Below are 22,980 nucleotides of genomic sequence, written 5' to 3'. Positions count from 1 at the left end.
CATGTCTAATCATCTAAAAATGGATAGAATGGAAACTTTCCAAACCACCAAAACTGAGAGGCCAGGCAAGCAATCAAGAAAGCAGAAAAGAAAAAGGTCCATGGTAACTCTGGAGGAGCTGCAGCACAGGTGGAAGAATGTGTTGATAAGACAACTTCTAGTTGTGCTATTCTCAATGGTGACAAGAAGAAAGCCATTGCTGAAAGAAGGTGCTTTGGTGCAATGGGCGCAAAACCTCACTTTTTAGCACATATGTCAAGTGCTCTGTGTGACAACTAACACTGCACATCACATTGAACAACTCATTAAGAAGGTTGTGGCAGCATCATGCTGTGGGGAGTCTTTACCAGGGACAGGCAAACTGTTCAGAGTTGATCTAGAAGATGGATAAAAAATACAGAGCAACACTGGAGGAGAATCTGTTTGACTTGAGACTCAGCCGGAGGTTCAAACGTACAACCAGAGTTACAATAGTACTTTTAGATCATAGCGTATTCATATGTAAGAATGGCCCTGTCAAAGTCCAGACCAAACGTGAAAAAAAATCTTCACAGATATTCTCCATACAATCTGGCTGAGCTTAACAACTTCACAACTATGCACTTCTTTGTGCTGGTCTGTCATAAAATCCCCCAAAAATACACAGAAGTTTGAGGTTGTTTTGCTAGTCTCTGCACAACCTTCTTGACTTTCTGTTGCTGAGCATATCACACATCTTGACAAGGAACAATGTGTTCATGTAGGGGACCAAAATCGAGGATGATGAATTCCAGGACTTCCAGGAGGCTCCGAAAGCTGGAGCAGGAGACCAGGTCTTCTCTGATTTCCAAGGGGAATCAGGAGGGAGCTTTCCCACCGCTGCTGGACATCAACATCAAAATAGGTAAGGACAAGACTCTGTCAGTGTAAACGTTTGTAGTCTCATCACTTAAAATGTAGTAATTTTATGTGTTTTTAAAAAGCACATGGCTAATGCAGAGTTTAACCCTACATATTGCTAATATACTGTATACTTGGTGTCCCTTTTCTGCATTCAACCATCTTCTCTGAAGAAGGTCATTGATTATATGCAGAGAATGCTGTCAAATATTCAGCCACTGATGGTTATTTATAGCTGAGTTATTTTGCATAATAATTGCATCTCTCATTGTCTGTCTTACACCGTCTTAATGTCTTGTAATAACCTCCTCAGAATAGCAATGAGCTGGGGTTATGTCTTAATGAATTCATTTCAGTGGACAGTAGATGCTCATTTCTCTCTATTACTTTCTAGGCCCTTTCCAACACATTGTTCTGTCAGTGAGACAGATCTGCAAGGCAATTATCTACATAGAGATAAAGCCAGAGCAAGAATAGACAGTTGTTCAAATAAATGTTCTTTTTGTGTTCTAGAGTCCAACCGGTAGCTATAACTACCTGTCAAATGTACTGCAGAAAACAGGTTCCAAAGAACACTGTTATTCTTTCTGAGTTAATTTATTTACATAATGAATATGAAAGTAAATTTACTGGTAGTTCCTAAAGATTATACTTTTTATTTTGTTCTGATGAGATTCAAAGTTGCTATCTGAAGCAGCGTTAGGTCGGGTTTAGGTCAGAATGAAAGCATAGAGAAGCAAGTCTCCCAAAAGTTTCAGCAGTAGCACATCTGTTGTTTTTGTACAAGCTTTGTGGCTTCAGGATTGTGCAGAGTGGTCAGATGCATTTTAATTCGTTGCTCAGTCGAGCTGCACAACATTTTTGAATCGTCATCATCATCCCAGTATCAGTGTGTGAAATACTGCGATTGCAAAGCACTGCTCGGGTGTGATATTTGGTAGGATTTTATCTCCCAAGTGCCATGCATGCAAATTCTGCATGTCATAAACATATTTGACCTGTTAGATAGGGCTGCACTGTATTAGAAAATCTTGTGATGATGATCATATTTAATATCGTGATGATATCAGTTGCAGTGTATGGGTATTTTCTTTCCTCCATTTCCCATCTGTGCTTCCATCACTCTGATCTTAAGCATTTTCGGCACTGCCATTTGTGTCCGGTGTGAGCATCTGCTTCTATGAGACTCCTTCAAACTGGCTTAATAATACGGTGGCATGAAAAATGCAAGTTCATAGCACTTAGAATATATTACCCAACAATTATTGCGCTCCAGACAGTCAATATTTGGGATATGGATATTGTGCAGACTGATGTTGCAATCACAATATTTGCGATATATTGTGCAGCATTACTGTTAAATCAATTAGAGCAGGGCACAACCTTGGGTGCAAGATTGTATCAGTTTGGAGTCTAATTGTTTCTGCTAAAAATGACTCTTCAACCTAACCAAAAAGGCCATAAATTTCTGTTATTGGTGTTCACACTTCATGGTGTCTGAACAAAGCTTCTATGCCCCTGTAGCACACCTGCCATGTTGACTCCGGTGACTGGTTCGTCCTCTTCCTCCGTCCTGTCCTCTGATAAGTATGCCGTGTTCAAGCAGCTGTCTGTGGATCAGCCTGCAGAGCCCACACCCCCTGTCTCAGGTAGCGTCTGCTACTCATGTTGGTTTTAATCTTTACAGCATTCTCTGTCCTGTGTGAAATATTCCTAACAGGTACTGCCATGTAGAAAAACATAAAGACATAACGGTTAGAAAATATTATCCTAAAGGTAAAGATGGCAGTCATTTTGTTGCAGTTGCAGTTTTTTTTAAGTATAATTGTTTATATTTCAAATAACTGTTTCTCCATAGCATTAAGAAAACGTGTGCCTGTTGTTGAAATGTTTCTAATTTCCATGCACCAATCAGAATTTTGTGGCCAATTTTTATTTTTAAGTTATTGTAAGATTTGACCCACTAATACACATTTTAGCACATTAAAATGTCTCTTCACGAACCATCGTTAAAGATAAAAAAAGCATTCAGAAGGATCTGGCATCACATTGTATGTGCGGTGAGACAGAGCAGTTTATTTTAGCAATTAGCTTAGTTTGCAATGCTAAATGGTAGCCTCCATTGGTTGTCCCGAGAGAGTATAGAGGCTTATCTTAAAGTTTTTAAAAGGCTGACAACATTTCCAAATCTAGCAGATCCAAACAAGCAGAGGTTGAAAGCTCAAACGCATAAAGCAGAGCAACGTTTTTGTGCTACAGTCTTACTGTTATCTTCTGAAAGTCTTGCTCTCTCCTGCAACCTGAAAGAACCACAGATATGTCTCAACATGTGATAGAAGAACATTTCTGGCTCTCTGATTTCACTTAATTTTAAACACCTCACTGATACATGAAGTAGCTCACATTTAGATATTTTTCCCTCCTTAACAACATCCACACTGAAGAGTGTCATCATCACTCTCTACATCTCTACTTCTTTTTCCATTCTTCCGTTTCTTTTTTTAGATGCTGGGGACAAATACAGTGTATTCAGACAGCTAGAACAACCTGCTGACAAGAAAACAGTCGGTAAGAAGCTCAACTTCTCTTTGTTGGAAGTTTATTTCTCTGTTTTTCCAGCTGTTAAAGAGCACCGGTTTCATATCTTCTTTGGGAAAGAAATGCATTTATACATGAAGTTGGTGGAGGAGTTGGGTCAGGATCAGATTCCCTCTTATTATACATTTAGTTGTAACTCTGGGAAAGCTGCCATGACGCCATTATTCTGTGTTTACACTGTTCCATGTTGATCCGAGTGTGTTTCCCACCCATGTTTCATTAGAACAGTTTCTGATGGGGGCTGCTCTTACATCTCCAGTAAGTCATGCTTTGCTGTGACCTTTCTTTGGCATTGGCAGGCTCTGTTTTTTCTAATGAGCCTATTACTTTTCTCTTTTCCACCATGCACCAGCGGTGTGAACAGACTTTGTTTTAGTCCGTGCATATATCACTACACAGTGCGTCAAGAGATGCTGAAACCTGATATATTCTGAGTGTTTGTTTGTGCTTTAAATCAGCATCATGTGTGCTTTTTGCAAGGCACACAACACATTTTAATAGTGTTTTGTCATTGCAGAAAATACCCAGCTTGACTATTTTCTTTCAGTACATCTGACGTTAAAAAATGAAGTAAAGATTGTAATTTTTTGCAAGTTGATTTTCCTCCTGGCATGGTTGTAGATGTAGGTTGTGGATGTAGGTTTGTTGGAGTGTCAGTCAGAAGTTTACATACACTTACTACTAGCCTGAAACTCACTTGAATTTGGAGTTTTTAATTAAACATTTAAATTGCTTATTTGAAGGTGTTATTATTCTTACACAAAACACAGCAATACATTTTAAAAACAAGAATTATGTAATTTTATTTTATTGTGGATTTTTCTTTTTTTCAAACGGTCAAAGTTTTACATACAGGCTTATTTATGAACACACACCCCTACTGCTGTTATGGTAGATGTGTCTTAGCAAAACAAACCATGCAGTCTTTGTCGCCCGCAAGAGGGCGCTGGCACTATCCTGGCTTGAAATTTGACCACTCTTCTTCACAGAAATGGTCATTCTTATATACTGGTTGGCAACATAGTCGCTAAATCTTTAACAGGGTTTATGTCAGGACTATGCCATTCCAAAGCCACTTATGATGTGTATTTGAGATCATTGTAGGGTTGGAACACCCACATATGTGTCCAAGTTTCAAACATCTAGCTCTTGATTCAAGGGGAGTTGAAGTATTTTTTGAGGTAGTCCTCCATCTTCAATATTCTTTCCACTTTTTTTATTGCACCAAAAACAAGTGGTAATGAAACAGCCCCTCGGCATGATGCTGCCACCACCATACTTGACAGTCTATACATGTTCTTAAATGTGAAAGCCTCACCTTGATCTAAACATTTATGTTATATTTGTGGCCAATAGCTCAATCTGAGTCTCCTCTGACCATTAAGCTTTTCTCCAGAAGGGATTTGGCTTGTCCATATGGGAAGCTGCTAATTTCAGTTGAGCTTTGGAAAGTAACACTGGTTTTCCAGCATCTTCCAAATTATATGTGGTTTAAGCTTTCGGGTGTTCCTAGGTTGTTCTTGAACAACCTAATGAATTTCTTCTGCCGGTGATAGTTTGGGTGAGATGGTTAACACTTAGACACAATCGAGTGTTGAGAAGAATAAAGCAGGACTTTGATTAGGCTTCTAGAATGGCCTCAACTTCAAACTCTATTGAAAACTATCAAGCTGTTCCAGACCACCAACAAAATCATGCCTTGTACCTTGCTGATTGCTACAAAAAGGTATGTGTGCAAGTTTCATTGATGTCAAAAATCTGTGGAACTATGAATATATTTAAATCTGTAAGTATGAGTCTGCCACTTTAGAGTTTAGAGAAAATCTACATTTTATTCAGACTTGTCCAACCAAACAAATTCATAAAACAGGTTTGTTGTAAAAACATGCCAGCCTGTGGAAAAAATTAGTTTTTCAAATATATCATTAAACGTCCCAAATTAATGTTATTCCTGCTGTTTTACATTCATGAGTAAATGTAAACGTCTGACTGAATGGTGTAGCAAAGCTTTGTTTTTCTGCAGTAATGTGTGCTGTCTTTTTAGACATGCTGCTCACGGTTCATCACTAGAAATGGAAGTGTATCATTCTCCATAGACTGGAGGCATACTAATCCATAACTAATCCATAGGCTTCCTCCTACAGGATTATAGATCGAAGTGGTGGCCAAGATTATATTTTTGTCTTTTTACATTTCTATCACTGATCCTTTGTCCTTTCTCCTTTCCAGGGGAAGGATTTGCAGACTTCAAGTCTGTCAGTGCCGACGATAACTTCACAGACTTCAAAACCGCCGACAGCGTCTCACCATTAGACCCTTCAGATCAGGCCAAGATCTTTCAACCTGCATTCCCTTCTGCTTTCCCAAACTCCCAGACTTTACAGCAACTTCCGCAGCAGCAACAGCTAGCAGTGTCTCTATCCCAACCCAAAAATCCTCTCAACATGGCCGACCTGGACCTTTTCTCCTCTGTGGTTCCATCCGTTCCTGCCTCCACTGAGAAAAAACTCAGCACATTCCCACCTGTATCTGTTCCACCCTCATTAAGCCTCCTGACCAGCGGAGCCAAACCTTCAGGGGGAGGTGCAGATGATTTTGGTGACTTTGCCCTCTTTGGCGCCTCCTCTGACTCCACTCAAACTTCAATAGCAGCAGGAGGAGCAGCAGCAGCTCCTCATGATGACTTTGCAGATTTCATGGCATTTGGAAGTTCTGGCGGAGAGCCGAAAGGTGAGAGTGGAACTGTGATCCGAGGGGACTCCTCCGCAAAGCAGCCTCAGCAGACCTCAGACAAGTATGACGTGTTCAAACAGCTGTCTCTGGAAGGAGGCCTCTCCTACGATGACACGAAAGAGAGTGGCGGCGGATCGTTCTCTTCCCTCAAGAGTGACACGGACGACTTTGCCGACTTTCAGTCTTCAAAGTTCTCCACTGCACTCGGCGCCTCGGAGAAGACTCTGGTGGACAAGGTGGCTGCTTTCAAACATGGCAAGGAGGACTCTGCATCGGTGAAGTCGCTCGACCTCCCGTCCATCGGCGGGAGCAGCGTAGGGAAGGACGACTCAGAGGACGCGCTCTCCGTGCAGTTGGACATGAAGCTGTCGGACATGGGTGGAGACCTGAAGCACGTGATGTCAGACAGCTCTCTGGATTTGCCGGGCCTCTCGGCCCACCAGCCCCCCGCCACAGGTGAGGAACTAGTACGTTTGCTCTGGTGAGGCTCCGCCCAGTCGCACACAGTATTATTTCTGAGGCCAGCCAGTCTCTCCTTCTCACTGGAGCCACTTAAATGTCACCAAACATGGGGTCAAATAAATGAGGTCTCTGTTGAAATGAAAAATGCTCAAATGCACCAAATGACATATCAAATTAGATGCATCATTTCCATTTTACATCTCATCATCCATTTCTTATTGCTGTCTTAGTTGTTTATTTATTTATTCAATTTATTTATTCTTCACTTCCTTTCATGTCCACCTTCCCTCTCCTCTGCCCTGTATATGCTGATATAAGCTCCTGGCCCCATACCTTATTTTTCTTTTAAACTGATGAGTGCCTGCTTCTGATGCGTTAGCAGTCACAGCTCATAGGCAAGGTCCCCAGCCACAGTCTGCCCAACCTGGATAAGCCTATTGTGTCCATACTGAGGAAGCAGCAGACTGCTGCCGTGTCGAGCGGCAGCAACAGGCGGTTCAGTTGAATACAGATGAGTACAGAAGGTTGATGATCCTCTGAATTATTCAGCTCACAGGTTTTTGCACGATTGACTGCAAAATTTCCAAAAGCATTACTTGGAGGGTTTCTTTTTAGCTCCCGTGTGCTGAAGGCATACCACAAAATATAGTTTGGATTAAGTGGAAATAATAGCTCCCCCTTAATAGGAGATTTGCATGCAGCAACTGGAGAAAATCTATTTTATTAAAGTAACATTATTGCTGGATCCAATATAAACTTCAGATCTGAGTGCTTGAATGTGAATGCATGCGGTTCTCTATTTACGTCTATCTATGTTGTGTTACTCTGCCGTATTTTCAGTCCCACCATGCGGTGTTTTTAGATCAAATGATCCTCTGACTTTGAGGTTTTTCAGTCCCTACCTCATGTCAGCAAAAGTGGAGTTAAAATCTACCTTGTACTTGTTTCTGGGGTTCATGTATTAAAAGGAAATCAACCCAGATTCCTTAATATTCAGGTAGTCTACAGGTCAGCACTTCCTGTTGTTCATCCCGACCACAGCTTATTATTTATTCATCGAGCATCTCACTTCCACCTCATGGCTTGTGTTTCGTTGCATTCCATTCGATTCAGATGGGTAATCTGAGATTTTAATTGTGGTTCAATGAATACGTAATAACGAACTGTTTTTGATTTAAGTTTAAAATTCTCAGTCTCCATCTGACAACAGTTATGGAGTAACAATCAGTAATTCCACATACAGTGCCTTGCAAATGTATTTTTACCTTTGAACAACCACAAGTTTCATTGTATTTGAATGCTAATTATTTAAAAAAAACTAATTGTTATGACCTGGCTCAAGGGTCACAACATAAAAGGGAGACACACCATGTAGACGAGTTCTGAAATATATATTTATTCAGCACAAACTAAGGTTAAAACATTCGCAATATAAAGTGTTAATGTCAGTGAAATCAGTGTTGTATGGTGAGCATGAGTTTAGAATGTGAAAGTTTAGTAATGTGCAATCAAAATAATCTAAAAAGTAAAAGGCTGCAGCATACCTATGCAGGAGAGGAGAGACAAGTTTGTTGGCACTTACCTGAGGTCCCTAATCATATGAATACCAACACAAAGTGCTGCATAATTGTGAAGTAGAAGGAAAATACTACATGTGCTTATGCATTCTGCACCTGGTGTTTGTCTAAGAGTTTGAGCTCAAGATCTCTTATTTTTGCCCATTCTTCTTTGCAAAAAGGTTTGCCACCTCTGATCTAAACCATTAAACTGTAACTCTGGATGAATGTTTAGTGCAGTTGTCCTGCTGGTGTAAGAGAAGGCAGTGGCACAAAGTCATATAATTTGTGTGTATGTGAATATTTCAACCAATCTACTCATCTTGTGACTTACATAAATCTTTCTGGCACCCAGTACTGTATGGCAGCCTGACCTTGACAGCTACAGGATGTAATAAGTATTTCCATAGCCGGACCATTTCTAAACAGGCCTACGTGGCTGTTTTACCATAACAATTCCATTAATCTTTCCACACGCCGAGAACACTTTCTTATCTAAACTGTTCTTGGTCTGGTCCTGTGTGCTATTTGGCACACAAAGGTTTTCTTCCAGGATTGCCTTGTATTTAGCTCCATTCATTTTTCCAATACCTCTGACCAGATCGAGATCATCAAGGTCTAAATAAAACCTTTCCCACAGCATGATGCCTACACCACCATGTTTCATGTGCTGCTCATTCTTAGTTTTTCCTCTCTTAGTGTTTTGCACCTAGACCAAACAATTTGATTTTAACCTCATCTGAGCAGAGCACCTTCTCCAATGTTTGTTGTACCCCCTATATTGCTTATTGGCACTCTGCAAACAGGAGATCTTTCGGCTTTATTTCACTATCTTCTGTCTTGCCACTCTTGCATCAGAACCATGCAACACTTCCTTCCTCTTCACAATTATCTGCTACTATGTGCTGGTGTACCACAGAAAATCCCAATAAGTACACTGAGGTTTGTGGTTGTAATAGTTCAGGGGTTATGAATACATTTGCAACATAGTGTGTATCTGCATAGCAAATGGTCTCATCCAGGATCCATTTCACAGAAAAGGAAACATGCTCATAGCTCTAATAAGTCATCTTGGCTAATCCAAACGACCTCACATATTGCAACAACTGGTTCATAGATACATCGTTACATTCCTAAGAAACATTATGCTTCTGTGAAATCCTTTTATTTCTCTACTGTTGTTGGAGAGCTTCGGGACTGACCTGTTGTTTAATGTAGCAGGCCAAGCAGTTTGAGTTCCCCTCTATAAGCTTTGCACTGTGTTTTAGGAACTGTTTGTATTCTTAAAGAGACAGTATTTCTTTTGCAAGTTACCTTTTGAATCACAAAAGGGCTCAGATCCTCGTTTATACTTTTAGTTCCTTTTGTTTCACGTTGATGATCGCCGCATGAATTTATCACTCGTGGCTCAGCGGTCTGGCTCTCTGAGAATATTGCGAAGTTAGCATTACCCTTCCTGCCTTGCTTTTTTGCTGCAGTGTGCCTGCTTTTTCAATTTGTGAAATTGACAAGAACATAAAAGATGAACATTTTATGCATAAAAGTATTGCAAGTTGTTTTTATTCAAGACAAAATGTATACATAAAGATTTAGTAGTGTATTTTTATTACAGGAATATGAACAGTCTTATTTTGAGGCTAGAGACTTCTTGGTCTAGCTGGTATGTAAACTATTAATGATAAATGTATCCTGTGGTATTTAGTAATACATTTTTGTGTTTTCAACCCCTAATGTAGGGTTTTCCTTGACAAACAATCACTGTAGCAAGAGAAAAAGGATACTGTCTCTTTAAATCTGTCTGATTGGGTGTAATTAAGGCCCTCTTTGGGATGCCCGGTGTAAGATACCCCTCATTGTTTTCTGTAACCCTTTGAGTACTTGAACTTCCTCATATTTCCAAGCTGATTAGGGCAGATATTGTAACCTTACTTCTCCTATGTCTGTTTTACCACCATGGCTCACATTTGAGCAAATGTAAAAATATGGCAGATTTTCTCTTTTCTCCCTCCTCAGATGAGGTGAATTGGACTCCTCTGCCAGTTTTTCGCATCAGGGCCTCAAAGGGTTATTGCTTCCTGCCTTGTTCTTTGGATTGTCTTTTCAACCAGGCTTTCTAAATATTCTGTATTCAAATCCGTTTTGGAAAAACACCTGCTGCTTAAGTTCTTAATTGTCAAACTAAGTTTGTCAACTCCCTAAAAATTGCTGATTCTAGTCTGTGAATGTGCCTTCTCTTTCTGGGTCCTGCTTCTTTATCTTTGGATTTTTGTTTGTTCTCTTTACCTTCTTGTTGTTTCTTTTCTGCCTCTTCTCTTGACTCTGCATGCTCCTGTTTTAAAAAATGACTGAAATCTAATTTTACAAGTGTTAGTTTGATGAACCTCTTGTAACGATAGACTTCTTTCTCACAGTTCTTTGTGACCTTTTCTCTCTTTCTCTCAACTGCTGTTGTCGTAATAAACTTTACTGTTGGTATTGCTCAAATGCGTACCGTCTTATTTCTTTCCCCCCTTTTTCCTTCTGTTAGAGGCATAACTTGGTGTAATTACAAATAACAAATAGGTCCTTGTCAATTTCACAAATTGCTCAGTGCATTTCTGGTCCTGTTATGCAAAAATAGCAAGGGTGCAACAAGGTGGCATTATTTCATTGTGGAGATGAGAGGAAGATTGTTGGCAGATGTCTGCAAGCTGTGCAGGGAGTAATTAATTTTAGTTTTAAGGAAACATAACATACAGAGACAGAGAAGATGTTTTGATTGATGCCTTTTATGTAGAAATCCTTCACAGTGCATATTGTGTTCAATAATATCAGTTTACTGCCATTTCCATGTAACTAATAGCACATAGCAAAACCAGACAGTTTAATATTAGGGAAAATAAGCATTGAACACGTCCATTTTTCTCAGTAAATATGTATCTAATGGGATTTTTTGACATAATATTCACAACACATGTCGGTAAGGACTGAAGTTATCTTCGCATGCACAGAAATCATAACAGATAAGTCCATAAATGAGCTTATATCTGACAAAGTGGAATGACTCTGGTAATTAGTATTAAACATGTGGACAGGAGAAATTGCAGCAAGGCAAAAAAGCCAAGAAGCCAGCTTAAATCTGCCAGTATTTAGAAACCAATCCTGTCCTCCATTAGTGCAAGTTAATATCAGCTGCGTTAGTCTTCACTAATAGTCTAAGGAAAAGGTGGACAATGTACAAAAGAAAAGAGCCATCTACAGACCTTCAAAACCTTATTGCTAGACATGTCGATAGTGTTGGTTAGAGACATTTCTAAACTTCTGGTTCTTCCAATGAAAACCATTTGAGAGATAATCTCTGGTCTGAAAGAGCAACCTTTTTCACCATAAACCAGCAATGACCAGGTGCTTCTTGCTTTCCGAGCTGGAAATCCAAATGATTTCCCAAAATAATTTTCCATGAGCTAAGGACCACATGCAGAGAGCTTCAATAGACCTGTAATTAGTAGAAGAAGTTGTTTATTTTCTTGCAAACAATTCAAAACACACTCAACTTATGTGGCCCATATGTCCAGTTACTGCACAGAACTCCACAGCTGAAGAAAAAACATGTTGAAGCTAATTTAATCATCGTTTCTGAACATTTGGACAAGTCTCTGAAACAAGGTAAGAGGAGACCAGAATTTAACTATTTAGATGTCATTGCACACACCATACTTGAGGTAGAAATGGCCCTGCACATCACCCTAAAACATCAGGCAAACTGTGAAATTTGGAGATCAGACATAATAGAATTTATGGAAGAATGTACTGGGATATTCTTAATCAGAATTGGATTTTTCATCAAGACAATGATCACAAACATACAAAGAAACTCTCAACTGGTTTCAGACAAAGAAAACATAGAGGCTAGAGTGGCTTCGTCAACCACTCAGCTCATATCCAGTTTAAAACAATGGAAAGAGCTGAAGAGTATTAGTAGTAGTGCTGGCTGCATTTACTGCCATGCTTGCAATGATGCTTAAAATGCCTTGAAATAGATCCATTTTAACAGGACATTTAGAAAAATCCAACTTTTTTTATTAGCATGCCATAACGCATTGTTTCCCCACGGGTATAGATATAATACAGAGGCTTGTTTCTATTAGCCACTGGCCTCTTTGGCTTGATGAAGACCCAGACTTATTTTGCCACCACACACAATAAGCACTACAGTTAGGAAGGAATTAAAACAAAAAGCTGTTAGAAATTGCAGGACCGAGTGGTATCATGGAGTCATCTAGTCTCCATGGCAACCATTAGATGCTATCTTCATGGTAAAAGGTTGTTCAAGTGTGATGCCAGAAATAAGCCTTTCTGCTACCAGAACAGAGAAACATGAAGTTTCCTGAGCACCGCTGGGACTTAAATGGAACCCTGTTGTTTCTACAGCTGAGACTGAAATTGAGCTTTGGACCAAACCTGAATATAGAGAAATATGTGGAAAAGCATCTCATGCTCACTGTCTAGCATGGTGGAGGATCTGTGATGCTGTGGGCCTGTTTCTCTTTCAAGCTCCATGGGAAGCTTGTAAGAACACATAGTATCATTTACTCTTTGAAATACCAGAATATTTTAAAGTGGAACTAAACTTGTTGCAAAAGCATAACCTCGCCCCCAGACAAATTTTGACAAATGCCACCAAAGTGGGTGGTGCCAATAGACACTGAGGTGCACAGCCAAGTGTGGGGATGAGTGGAGTGGGTTAATCAGGGGTGTGGTCAGGAGGACGAGGAAAAGTGGTAGCTAGCCTAATTTGACGTATTGAAACTTGGAGAGTGAGCAGGGTAGCAGATAGTTCTTTTGAGGTGGATGATTTTTCACCCCCATCATCACCGGAGGTTAAGGGAGGCTTTATGGAGCCTAGCGGGCCTGAGCCTTACCAGTTCGAGCCACTGGCTAAAAGCGTTGGCTCAGCGATGCCCGAAGCTGGTGCTGCTGAGGCAGTCTAGGACAGAATAGGTCCAGTTTCTGAGTGGTAAACTGATGGGGGCAGCATCATTTCTAACATGAGCTAACATTCAAAGCATCGACAAACTTTCAGAAAGTTGGCATTTACATGTAGAGTTATATTATTTCAAGTAAAGAATATGATCGAAGGTATAAAACATGAAACGCTATGATCAATGCTTGCAGTTCCAACTTCTGACTCACTATGGAGGCGTGTCTGAGTGAGATAGTTTTATACCCGAATGCGGGTAACAATTTTACTTAACAATGTAAAACATTCCACAGTAACATAATGATGGCACCCTAAGGTCCAATTTATACAGTTTATTTGCAAAAAAGATTGCTTTTGGGTTTAGTTCCACATTAAATAAGTATGATTATAGGAAAGGACTAAGTGGCGTTCTGTTGTAAAAGGTGGCTATACAGAGTCTTAGCAGAAGGGCTACAAACTATTGTGCCACCCGGGACTTGGTTCTTAACAATTAATTTTTTTTTTATGTGGGATTATTTTGTCCTCACTGAATAATTGTATTTAAACGAAATTGTTTTGTTTAATAAAGATACATTTTTAAAAGGTTTTTATTCAGCCTTACTAGGGGTCCCAACAAAGGAGGATGGTACTGTTATGATTCCATTAAGGCATTAAAATGATCAAAACAACATGTTTGTGTCAGAGTGAGCAAGTCTTTAACATTTGACAAGTGTTATCTGCTGAAATCAATGCAGAATATTTTAACTCTCACAGTTCCAAAGATGTTAAAGTGAAATGTGTGGACAGTTTTGTTCACAGTTTCACAGTTTGTCTTCACACACATACTTCGATTTTCTGCGTAAAATGAGATCTAACAGCTGGAAATAAAAAGAAAGGGGATCCTAAGGTTAGACTCTGTCGAGTCTGCTCTGTTTTTAACACTGAACAACAACGGGTGGGGCTCGTTCTTAACCGTTGTGTTCTTACCATCCTTCAATGCTAGGGGTTGCGCATAGCAGGAAATGTAGGAAAACATATGCAGGTTCTACCATCTCATTATGTAGAACAGAATGAAATGGAGAAGCTCTGGGTTTGGGATTAAAGAGGGAAAGTAGCACCCAGCTGCTGCTAATCAAATGCACTCGGTTAACTGATCTTCAGCAGGTGTGTCCACCTCTGTAACAGAGGAGTCTCTGCTGTGGAGCATTTAAATATGTGTCAGAATTATGCCAGGAAGGAAAGACACCAGCAACACCCTTAGAAAAGTCCCTGCTGCTGCTCATCTTAGGTCTGGGAAGAGTCGTTTCCAGACAATCAGAAACAACTGTTTCTACGTTAAGAAAGATTATTGAGGGGTGAAAAAAAATTAATCCAGTTTCCAATCTTCCCTGTTGTTAACATCTCGATCAATTTCCCCAGTACAAACCATGCAACCCTCAGAGAAACTAGAAAAACATCCAAGAACTCCACACCCCTCACTTAGCATGTTAAATATTGAAGTTCATGAAAGTCCGATTAGAAAACTTCTGAACATGTGTGGCTTATTTAGAAAGGTTGCCAGTAGAAAGCCTCTCCTATCTAAAAACTATCGCAGCATTACTCAGGTTTGCAAAATTGCATCTGAATAACCCACTAAACGTCTGGAACAATATCCTTTGGCCAGATGAGACCGAAGTAGTGTTCGACCCAAATCCACTGTTCAGCACCAGGAAAAAAACAAACACACACAGCAACTGTCAAGCACAGTGGTGGAGGGGTAATGATTTGAGCTTATTTTGCAGTCACAAGGCCTTGAGTTTACCATGAACTCATCTGTTTATCAAAATATTGTAGATTTGATTGTGAGACCATCTGTCCACCATCTGATGTTTGACAGAAACCAGTTCATTCATTTATTGAAGCAACATTGTGTAGAAGAATGGGCAAAAATAGTTTCACAATAATGCCAGAGTCTAATGTCATACAGAAAATTACTTCAACGTATTGGTGCTTAAGGGACTTTTACATACTGTTGAAGCATGGGGTGTACTTAATTTTATAGATTTTATAGACATAGATTTTAGATTTAATTTGCATCTTTATTTAATGAACAACGCTGACGGTGTTGAATCTGTTCAACCTCTTGGGATTCGATTTAAGCAAAACCTGGCAAAGAACTGACCTTTTCTATTTTGCCCTTAAGGAAAAATCTAGGCTTGAAAGAGGGTGCACTTTCTTTTACCTTGACTGTATGCACAATATTGGTAAATTAACAAAAACGTAGCATACAGGTGGGCAGAAAAAAGAAGGCAGCTGATTTTAACAGCTGCTTACCTGGACAGTAAATGTTTTGCATACTTTGCGGCTCTGTGTGGTGTCTCACTGTTTGATCCTGGAAAGGATGGCGGAAAGAAGAAAACTGGGCATTTATTTAAGCTGCTGGGAAAACACTTGTGGAATAGTTAGGTATCCATATTAATACAACACCACCACAAAAACTCAGTAATTTGCAAGGTGTTTTTCCATTATATGGAAATTGATGTTCATATATGTATCCAGATCCAGGGAGCATCATGGGAACAGCGTTAGGGAAGACGTTAAACTGAATCAGAAGAACAGAAGAAGTAAATAAAGTGTTTCATGATGTTGGTCTACTGACGCCTGAGTCTTAAGCCTTCTTGAACTAAAGTGTGACCAACAGTGCGGGTTAGACGTTTGCATACATTCACCATGAACATTAATGGCATATAGATTTTGGGTTTCTAACTGAAAACAAGAACTGGCTGCACCGGTGACTTCATTGTGGTCTTAATCATACACACAGGCTGAAATATATAAATACACTTCCACTAATATTTGGATAACTATCCATTGTCAGGTTGCAGAGAAACCCCCGAGTTTTTGTGGCCATGAGCAATGTTCTGGAATAATTCTGGCAGATATTGAGGTGTTAAAATTTGTTTAACTTGGTTGGTTTCCTACAACAGACTCAACCTTTAAAAATAGCCTTTACATTTTAATGTGGTTGCGGTCAGGGCTGTTCCAGAAGCTGAATGGTAGCCTGCTTTGTCCTCTCCTAAAGGATAAAACAGTTTCAACGCAGGATCTTTGTCCTTCAACTTTTTGATTTGCGGTGAAACTGAGGAACTGGGACGTGGTTCTCCATCTTCATTAATCCATCCCATTATTCCTACGCAATGCACTAGTGCCATTAGCCATGATACAGACCCTCCGGATGATGCTGCCATCACCCTTCTTGACAGCGGATGCTGTTTTCTTACGTTTGAAAGGCTTGCATCTAATCCTCTAAACATTCATTATGTGTTTGTGGCCAAAAAGGTTAATATGTTTTCTCTGACCAGAAAACCCCCCTCCTAAAAACATTTGGTTTTGTCAAATTTCAGTCATGCTTGAAGGTGTTTCGAAGCATTGAGACACCATCTGAGTCCATTCTGATGTCAAACTCTCTTCACTGTAGATAATGATCCTGGTGTTCCAGCCTTTTCCAGTTAATGACTGACTGGAGTATTGGTGATTATTGGACATCCTGACTAGTTTTCTTTCAACTGAGGTGACAGTTTGGGTCAGACAGTGTAAACTTGGACACAGCTGGGTGTGCCGACAGGACACTGCCGCCAAATACACATCAAAACTAGTTTTGGAAAGCTTACATTATGCTTTCTCGATTACACTTTCAAAGCCCTGACCTGAAGTCTATTGAAATTTTATAAGCCGGGTCTGGGTCAGGAAGCCAGTCAGTATAAAAAACCTTCACTGATTCTGATAAGGAGTGGTCAGATATGCATCCAGGATTATGATGGAAGCTTGTTTCCAAATGACCTTAAACCAAATATTATTGGGGGTTTATTAATATTGCTCGAGCCTGTATGTATTATTGTTTAGAGAAATAATCCAGTAAATTTAAACTTGTGCTCTGAATTTGTTTTTAAGGTTGTTTTGGCATTATTCAAAGGCAATAGTTAAAGACATCCGTATCTGTGATGAGTGCTTGTAAACGTCCAGATTTCTCACTATATAAACAACTTGTTCTTGTATCATTACAGCATCTGTGCTGTTCCCACGAACCACAAACTGTTATGTCAATGTTGTCGTTACAGAAAGAGACGACATGAAATTTGACCCATTTGGGACCTCGGCCCTCGGCACCTTGTCTAGCTACGATTGGTCAGATCGAGAAGAAAGTCTGGCCGGTGAGCAGAGAAAGCCCCAGGGCTTGGAAGGGGCTTCTTCATCATCTTTAGCACCGTCACAAAAGAATGAACTGAGCTTTGGCAGTGCTGAAAACATCTCAAGCAGCTCCCTGGCAAAGATCACCACCTCTTTAACTGCAGAGAATGGATCTTCAGGAGATAACAAGCTCGAGGCCTTCGCCGACTTCGGTTCCTGTGACCGGCCCGCTGACGACGATGACTTTGGAGAGTTTGCCAGTACTGTGTCTGAAAAATCAGACTCACCAGCTGTCACTGCTGAGGTGGGCTCAGAGGGAAACCAAAGCGAGACTTCGGAAGAATTTGGCATCCTCCAAGTGGACAAGCCCAAATTCGGCAAGTTTGACTTCCTGAAAGCCAGCGCTCAAACCAACGTCAAATCCAGTGAGGAGATGATCAAGAACGAACTCGCAACTTTTGACTTGTCTGTTCAAGGTGAGTCGCCATGACCATTCAACATCAACTGAGCACAAATAATTATATATTAAGAATTACATTTTTAGTTTTAATGGTTGCTTCTGTGTTTTAGGAAGATATAATGGGCACTTTGTACTTATTATTACTTATTATCTTAGGGTTGTGGAATATCAAAAAGATCTTTACTCTTGCAATCAAGAGGGAGCAGCACCAGTGAACAATCGCAAATACAGTAAAGCTCAGAGGAGAGTCCTCTGAGTCTGGTTACATTGAGTCCCTCCTTAATTTGTCGATCTTTTCAAAGTATCGGTTCCCCATCCTCACCAAGACCCATTTATCTTGTTACCGGGCGGTTCGCTACCTACCTTTAAATTCTAATATTCCTTTATATGGTAATTTTTCAAACTAAGCAGCTTCAACATCCTTTTATTTGGTAAAGTTTCCTTACCAACACCCTTACTGTCTTCAACAAAACTTTACACAAGCCTTTTAAAATGTTATGGTTTTTTGATTGAAAAATTAGACTTTGATAAATAATTTCCAACTTTTTTCCCATTTGTTATGTGACATGTATGGTGTAGAAACGCCAGGAGTGAAAAACAAACAAACATATTTGAGGAATTGAAATATCTGCAATAATCTGGTTACAGAAAAGTCCACAACCAGTTCTTCAGCCTTTTCCTCAAACCTGCAGTCAGTTTGAGTGAAACTGATTGACCTGAAATAACGTTCAAATGTCCTTGCAGTGTTTTCGTCACATTTGCTTGTTTAGTTCCTTTATCTAAAGCCGTAGTTTGCATAGATTATCTCACTGTACAAAGGTGTCAGTCAGGAGAAGGGTACCAAAAAGTTCTACATTTTGGACAGAATTCAAAAGAAATGTTGAACATCACCTAAATAACACCATACCCTCAGTGATACATGGTGGTGGCAGCACCATGCTGTGGGTTACGTTTCTTCAGCTGGAACAGGCATTCAGTCTTCTTGACTTTACCTCTGCCATTAGTTGTAGTCAGCTTAAACTTGGAATAAAATACAGCAGATTTTCTTGACATTCATGCTTCCAGGATATTTTTGAAAACGTGATAGGATGAAACGGGCTGGTCAGGGAGGCTGCCATGAGGCAGACAGCAGCATTGAAAGAGCATTTTCTGGTTTGGTCTGATTTTGTTCTACAAGTGAAAACTGTTGTCTTAGTCTGTCCTAAGGAGAAGGGAGAGAAACCTTTTTTTCTATTAAAATATGCAATCCTGGCTTAATTCTGCCAAAAATATTGAATATGTTATTGTTTGATTAAGCCAAATTTGAATTCCAAAACAGTTTGGCACAAGAACAACACTGAGCATCGTCAAAAGAACCTCCTACCCTCGGTGAAACATGGTGGTGGCAGCATCATGGTCCATGGTAACTTTTCTTAAGGCGGAAGTAGAAATTTTTCAAGGCGGACGAAATGATAAACAGCTCTAGATACCAGTCAGCTTTAACTCCAAGCCCTCAGATGAGTCCTCAGGGCCTAGAGTGCGACCACTTTTGTTGCACAAGTGACCCATTTTCACATTGTTGCAACTAAAAAATATTTGTGGTCACACAAGTGCGACCAGCCTATTGAAGGAAGAAAAAAAGTTTCCGCGACTCTGAAAGTCTCTCTGTGGTTCATGGCCGTCGCCAGCAAGTGTCCCAGTTAACAATCGCTGTGCCTCGATAAAACAAACAAACAAAAAATCGTTTGGGTTTTTTCCCATTTTGAAGATATCAAGATCTTGAACGGTAGTGGCTGAATGTAATGTTGAACCTTTCGGCTCCCCCAGCATGGCATACAGCTCTACCTGCTATCCTGTTGTGTTCTGTAATGGAGCCGTCAGACATTAGATGGTAGTGTTGCCGTGACAGTCCCGCTCTAATGGCACCGACATCTGAGATGGATTATCAGAAGCCGAAAAATCCATGAGCTGAAATTAACCGGAACCACTTTAAGGCTGTTCATTCCTTTAACTGCTGTTTGCCGGTGTGAAGTCCCACAAATAATTAATTACGCTCTCCTGCACTGATATAAAAGCCCCCACAGGTTCCTCTCCCTGGGCTGGATTTAATTTGTCTGAGGTAGGAGGGCCTCGTTCACGTCTCTTCGCCCCATGAAGCAGTAGTCTGATCACAGTGAGGCTTTGTGCCAGGGTAAGTGGCTGTGGGGAAGATTACACATCCCTCTGTGGGTTGTGGAGGAGTAAGGGGTGGAACACCTGACTCTGGATGATCCACAAACACAGACGAGCTTCAGGTCTCGTTGGAATAGCCTGAACTTTTGTTTGTGCGTGTGTTTGTTGTGGTACTTTGCCAGGGTTAGTTTTCTGTGAAATATTCCTATTTGCATATTTCTGGCTTTGTTTGTAGCTAATCATTATTTGTCAGAAATTAAGAATTGACTTTTTTAGACATATTGTATCTTAAAGGAATGTGGCCACACATAGTGTATACTGATGTTGACTATATGGAAAAGCTCTATAAATCAAATTTGAAGCTTTATGTTGTGAAAAAGTTTGATTTGAAAACGTTTCTTCTTTTTGAATTTATTTTGTATTTATTTCACTTATCTTTACTATTTTTAAATCTTTAAAATACCAGAATTTGCACATAACTTTATATTTTTGTCTGATGAGATCATTTTCACAAATGAAATCAGATGTAATGATTAGTTACTTGAGCTGTCTTTTTACCAAAAAGTTTTTACTTTTGCGTAATTTTTTAACTCTCTACTTTTTACTTCAGCTTGAGTCAAAGTACTACTGGCTACTCTAGCGACCTCTGCAAGGCAGTGTTCATTCAGCAGGAAAATGCGTCCCTAATCCGATTTTTATTTATTTTTTTACCTCTAAATAAATCCGAATTGTGCCACTTTTACATGAGTTACTAATTATGTATCGGATGGTTTTCAAAGCGAAGGGTCATGTCACATTTCATTGTCGTGGCACCGACTACGGACCCACACGGACTTCTCTACAGATGCAGCAGTCACTGCTGCACAAAAGGCCGTCGTCGTTAGCTGTGCTCTTTTTTTCATCTTTCTTCGTCTCGTTATGATGTCGGCATAATATTGTCGGCTCCCATTGCTCCACAACTTAATAATAACACAGAGACGCCAACATCCATTATTACTTCTATAAACAGCCTCCTGCTGTGTGACATCAATAACCTCCTTTAGCGTGTGTGAGTCGCAAACTGCATTTAATTAGTTGTTTAAACCACCACACAAAAAAAAATCGGATTTCAGCAAAAAAAAAAAAAAAAACTGGCATTAAACTTGATGAACTGCAGTGTGAGCTTTGCCCAAGAGACCCATGGGAACTCTAGAGGAGCTACAGAGATCCACAATTCGTAGGCAAAAATCTGCTGGCTTTGTCTAATCCACAAATCTGGCTTTTATAGAAGAGTGGAAGTCATAAAAATGCTTGTTTGCAGTTTCTCGCCTGCCATGTAAAGGTCAAAGGCAAACTTTATTATCCCAACCCCGAGGGGCAATTTGTTGTGCAGACAGCAGTCACATAAAAACAACATCATTGCAAGAAAAGTCTGGGTCCATCCTCAAATTGTCAAGTTCACCAAGCTGACAGCAGCAGCAAATAAAAAGACGTTTCAGTGCACCTCCTCCCTGAAAGTAGCAGGGAAAATTCTCCCCATAATGGATGACAGCGCTCAGCCCGGAGGATTTTAGCCTTCTTTAGAGATCTGGTATTGTAGAGGTCACAAAGTTCATTCAGGGGTATGCCGGCAATTTCACCTCTTACATTTACAATACCCTGCAGACAAGACAAGAATAAAACATCCCCAAAAAGGAAGAACTGATATTAAAAGTGCGAAGCTTTCAATAAAAGTGCTTAAGCTGGTGGGGGTTTTTGGCCACTCACTCCACTTCTGGCTTAAAACACAATTTGTCATCAATAAGCACCCGCAGGTGTTTGTACTGTGGCACCAGCTCAACAGTTTGGTTATTAATCGTTACTGAAGAAATCATTGTAGGCCTTTTTCCAAAGTCTACGCACATTGCTTTTGTTTTCTACACATTGGTGTTTATAAAGGAAGTTTCGCACCAATTTTAAAAGTCACTCACTAGCAGGCCGCGTCTGCGAATTTGATGTGGTGTCCAGTGTGATGGCTCTGGCAGCTTTTATTTTAACAAATAAAAGAGGGGAAAGATCATGACCCTGGGGAGTACCTCAAAGTTTCTAACTTTGCAAACTGCGAATAAAACGGTTATCAATGTTAAAAGAGTTGTGTGCTAAAATGTCGGGACACGACTAACATCTGGAAGAAGGTGCTCTGGTCAGATGAGACCAAAGCTGAACCTTTTGGTCTATATGGGAAATGCTGTTTGGAGGAAACCTAACATTGCCTATTTCTCTGAACATGGTATGCGTAAGAGGAGGCAGGGTGGTGGCAGCATCATGCTGTGGTTTTGTTTTTCTCTAGCAGCAGCAGGGAAACCGGTCATAGTCGATGGGAATATGTCTGGAGTTGAATACAGAGCAGTCCTAGAAGAAAACCTGTTAGAGGCTACAGGTGACCTGAGACTGGGAAAGAGGTTCACCTTCCAGCAGAGCAACAACCCTAAACATACAGCCAGAACTACAGTTGAAAAGTTTAGATAAAAGGTTCTTTAAAATCCAGCAAACTGTAGCAAGACTTGACAAAGTCCTTTACAGAAGCTCTCCATCCACTCTGAACTGGCTCGAGCTATTTTACATAGAAGAATAGGGAAAAAACGTCAGTGTTTAGATGTGCAAAGCTGGTAGAGATATACGTTTCTACAAAGTATTGACTCAAAGTGGCTGAATACAAGCATATGCCACACTTTTCAGATTTTTGTTAATAAAACAATTTAAAAAGCATGAAACTCTTCTACATCAGTTATGCACTACTTTGTCAGTCTTCCGGATAGAATCCCACTGAAGCACGTGGTTGTAACTTGTCTCTCTCCTGTCGTGGCCTCAGGCTCTCACAAACGCAGTCACAGCTTAGGTGAGAAGGAGATCGGGCGTTCACCTCCATCTCCAGCTCCGGAGCAGCCTTTCAGAGACCGGTCCAACACGCTGAACGAGAAGCCTACCCTGCCTGTCATCAGGGACAAGTACAAAGACCTGACAGGGGAGGTGGAGGTGAGCAGGTCTTCTATGTGTGACAGCTGTTTTTACTGAGC

The 22,980-nt window shown here is 40.3% G+C and overlaps 1 protein-coding gene across 11 annotated transcripts in view; it reads left to right on the top strand.

Moving 5' to 3' along the window:
- Positions 1 to 22,980, top strand: part of synrg (synergin, gamma) — a 53,064-nt gene that overhangs the window by 15,855 nt on the left and 14,229 nt on the right. For all 11 annotated transcript variants that reach the window (XR_007042240.1, XR_007042239.1, XM_047390699.1 and 8 more), the window contains 6 exons: positions 744 to 883; positions 2,404 to 2,528; positions 3,385 to 3,447; positions 5,707 to 6,666; positions 17,265 to 17,810; positions 22,776 to 22,939. Coding sequence is in view for 9 of the 11 variants with exons in the window: in XM_047390699.1 (XP_047246655.1) it covers positions 744 to 883; positions 2,404 to 2,528; positions 3,385 to 3,447; positions 5,707 to 6,666; positions 17,265 to 17,810; positions 22,776 to 22,939 (1,998 nt within the window). In the remaining 2 variants the exon portion in view is untranslated. The remainder of the gene's footprint in view (positions 1 to 743; positions 884 to 2,403; positions 2,529 to 3,384; positions 3,448 to 5,706; positions 6,667 to 17,264; positions 17,811 to 22,775; positions 22,940 to 22,980) is intronic.

The sequence above is a fragment of the Girardinichthys multiradiatus genome, chromosome 18, assembly GCF_021462225.1.
Source record: "Girardinichthys multiradiatus isolate DD_20200921_A chromosome 18, DD_fGirMul_XY1, whole genome shotgun sequence".
Taxonomy (NCBI): Eukaryota; Metazoa; Chordata; class Actinopteri; order Cyprinodontiformes; family Goodeidae; genus Girardinichthys; species Girardinichthys multiradiatus.
Note: the sequence above shows the minus strand (reverse complement) of the source record. Positions and strands in the feature narration are given on the sequence as shown.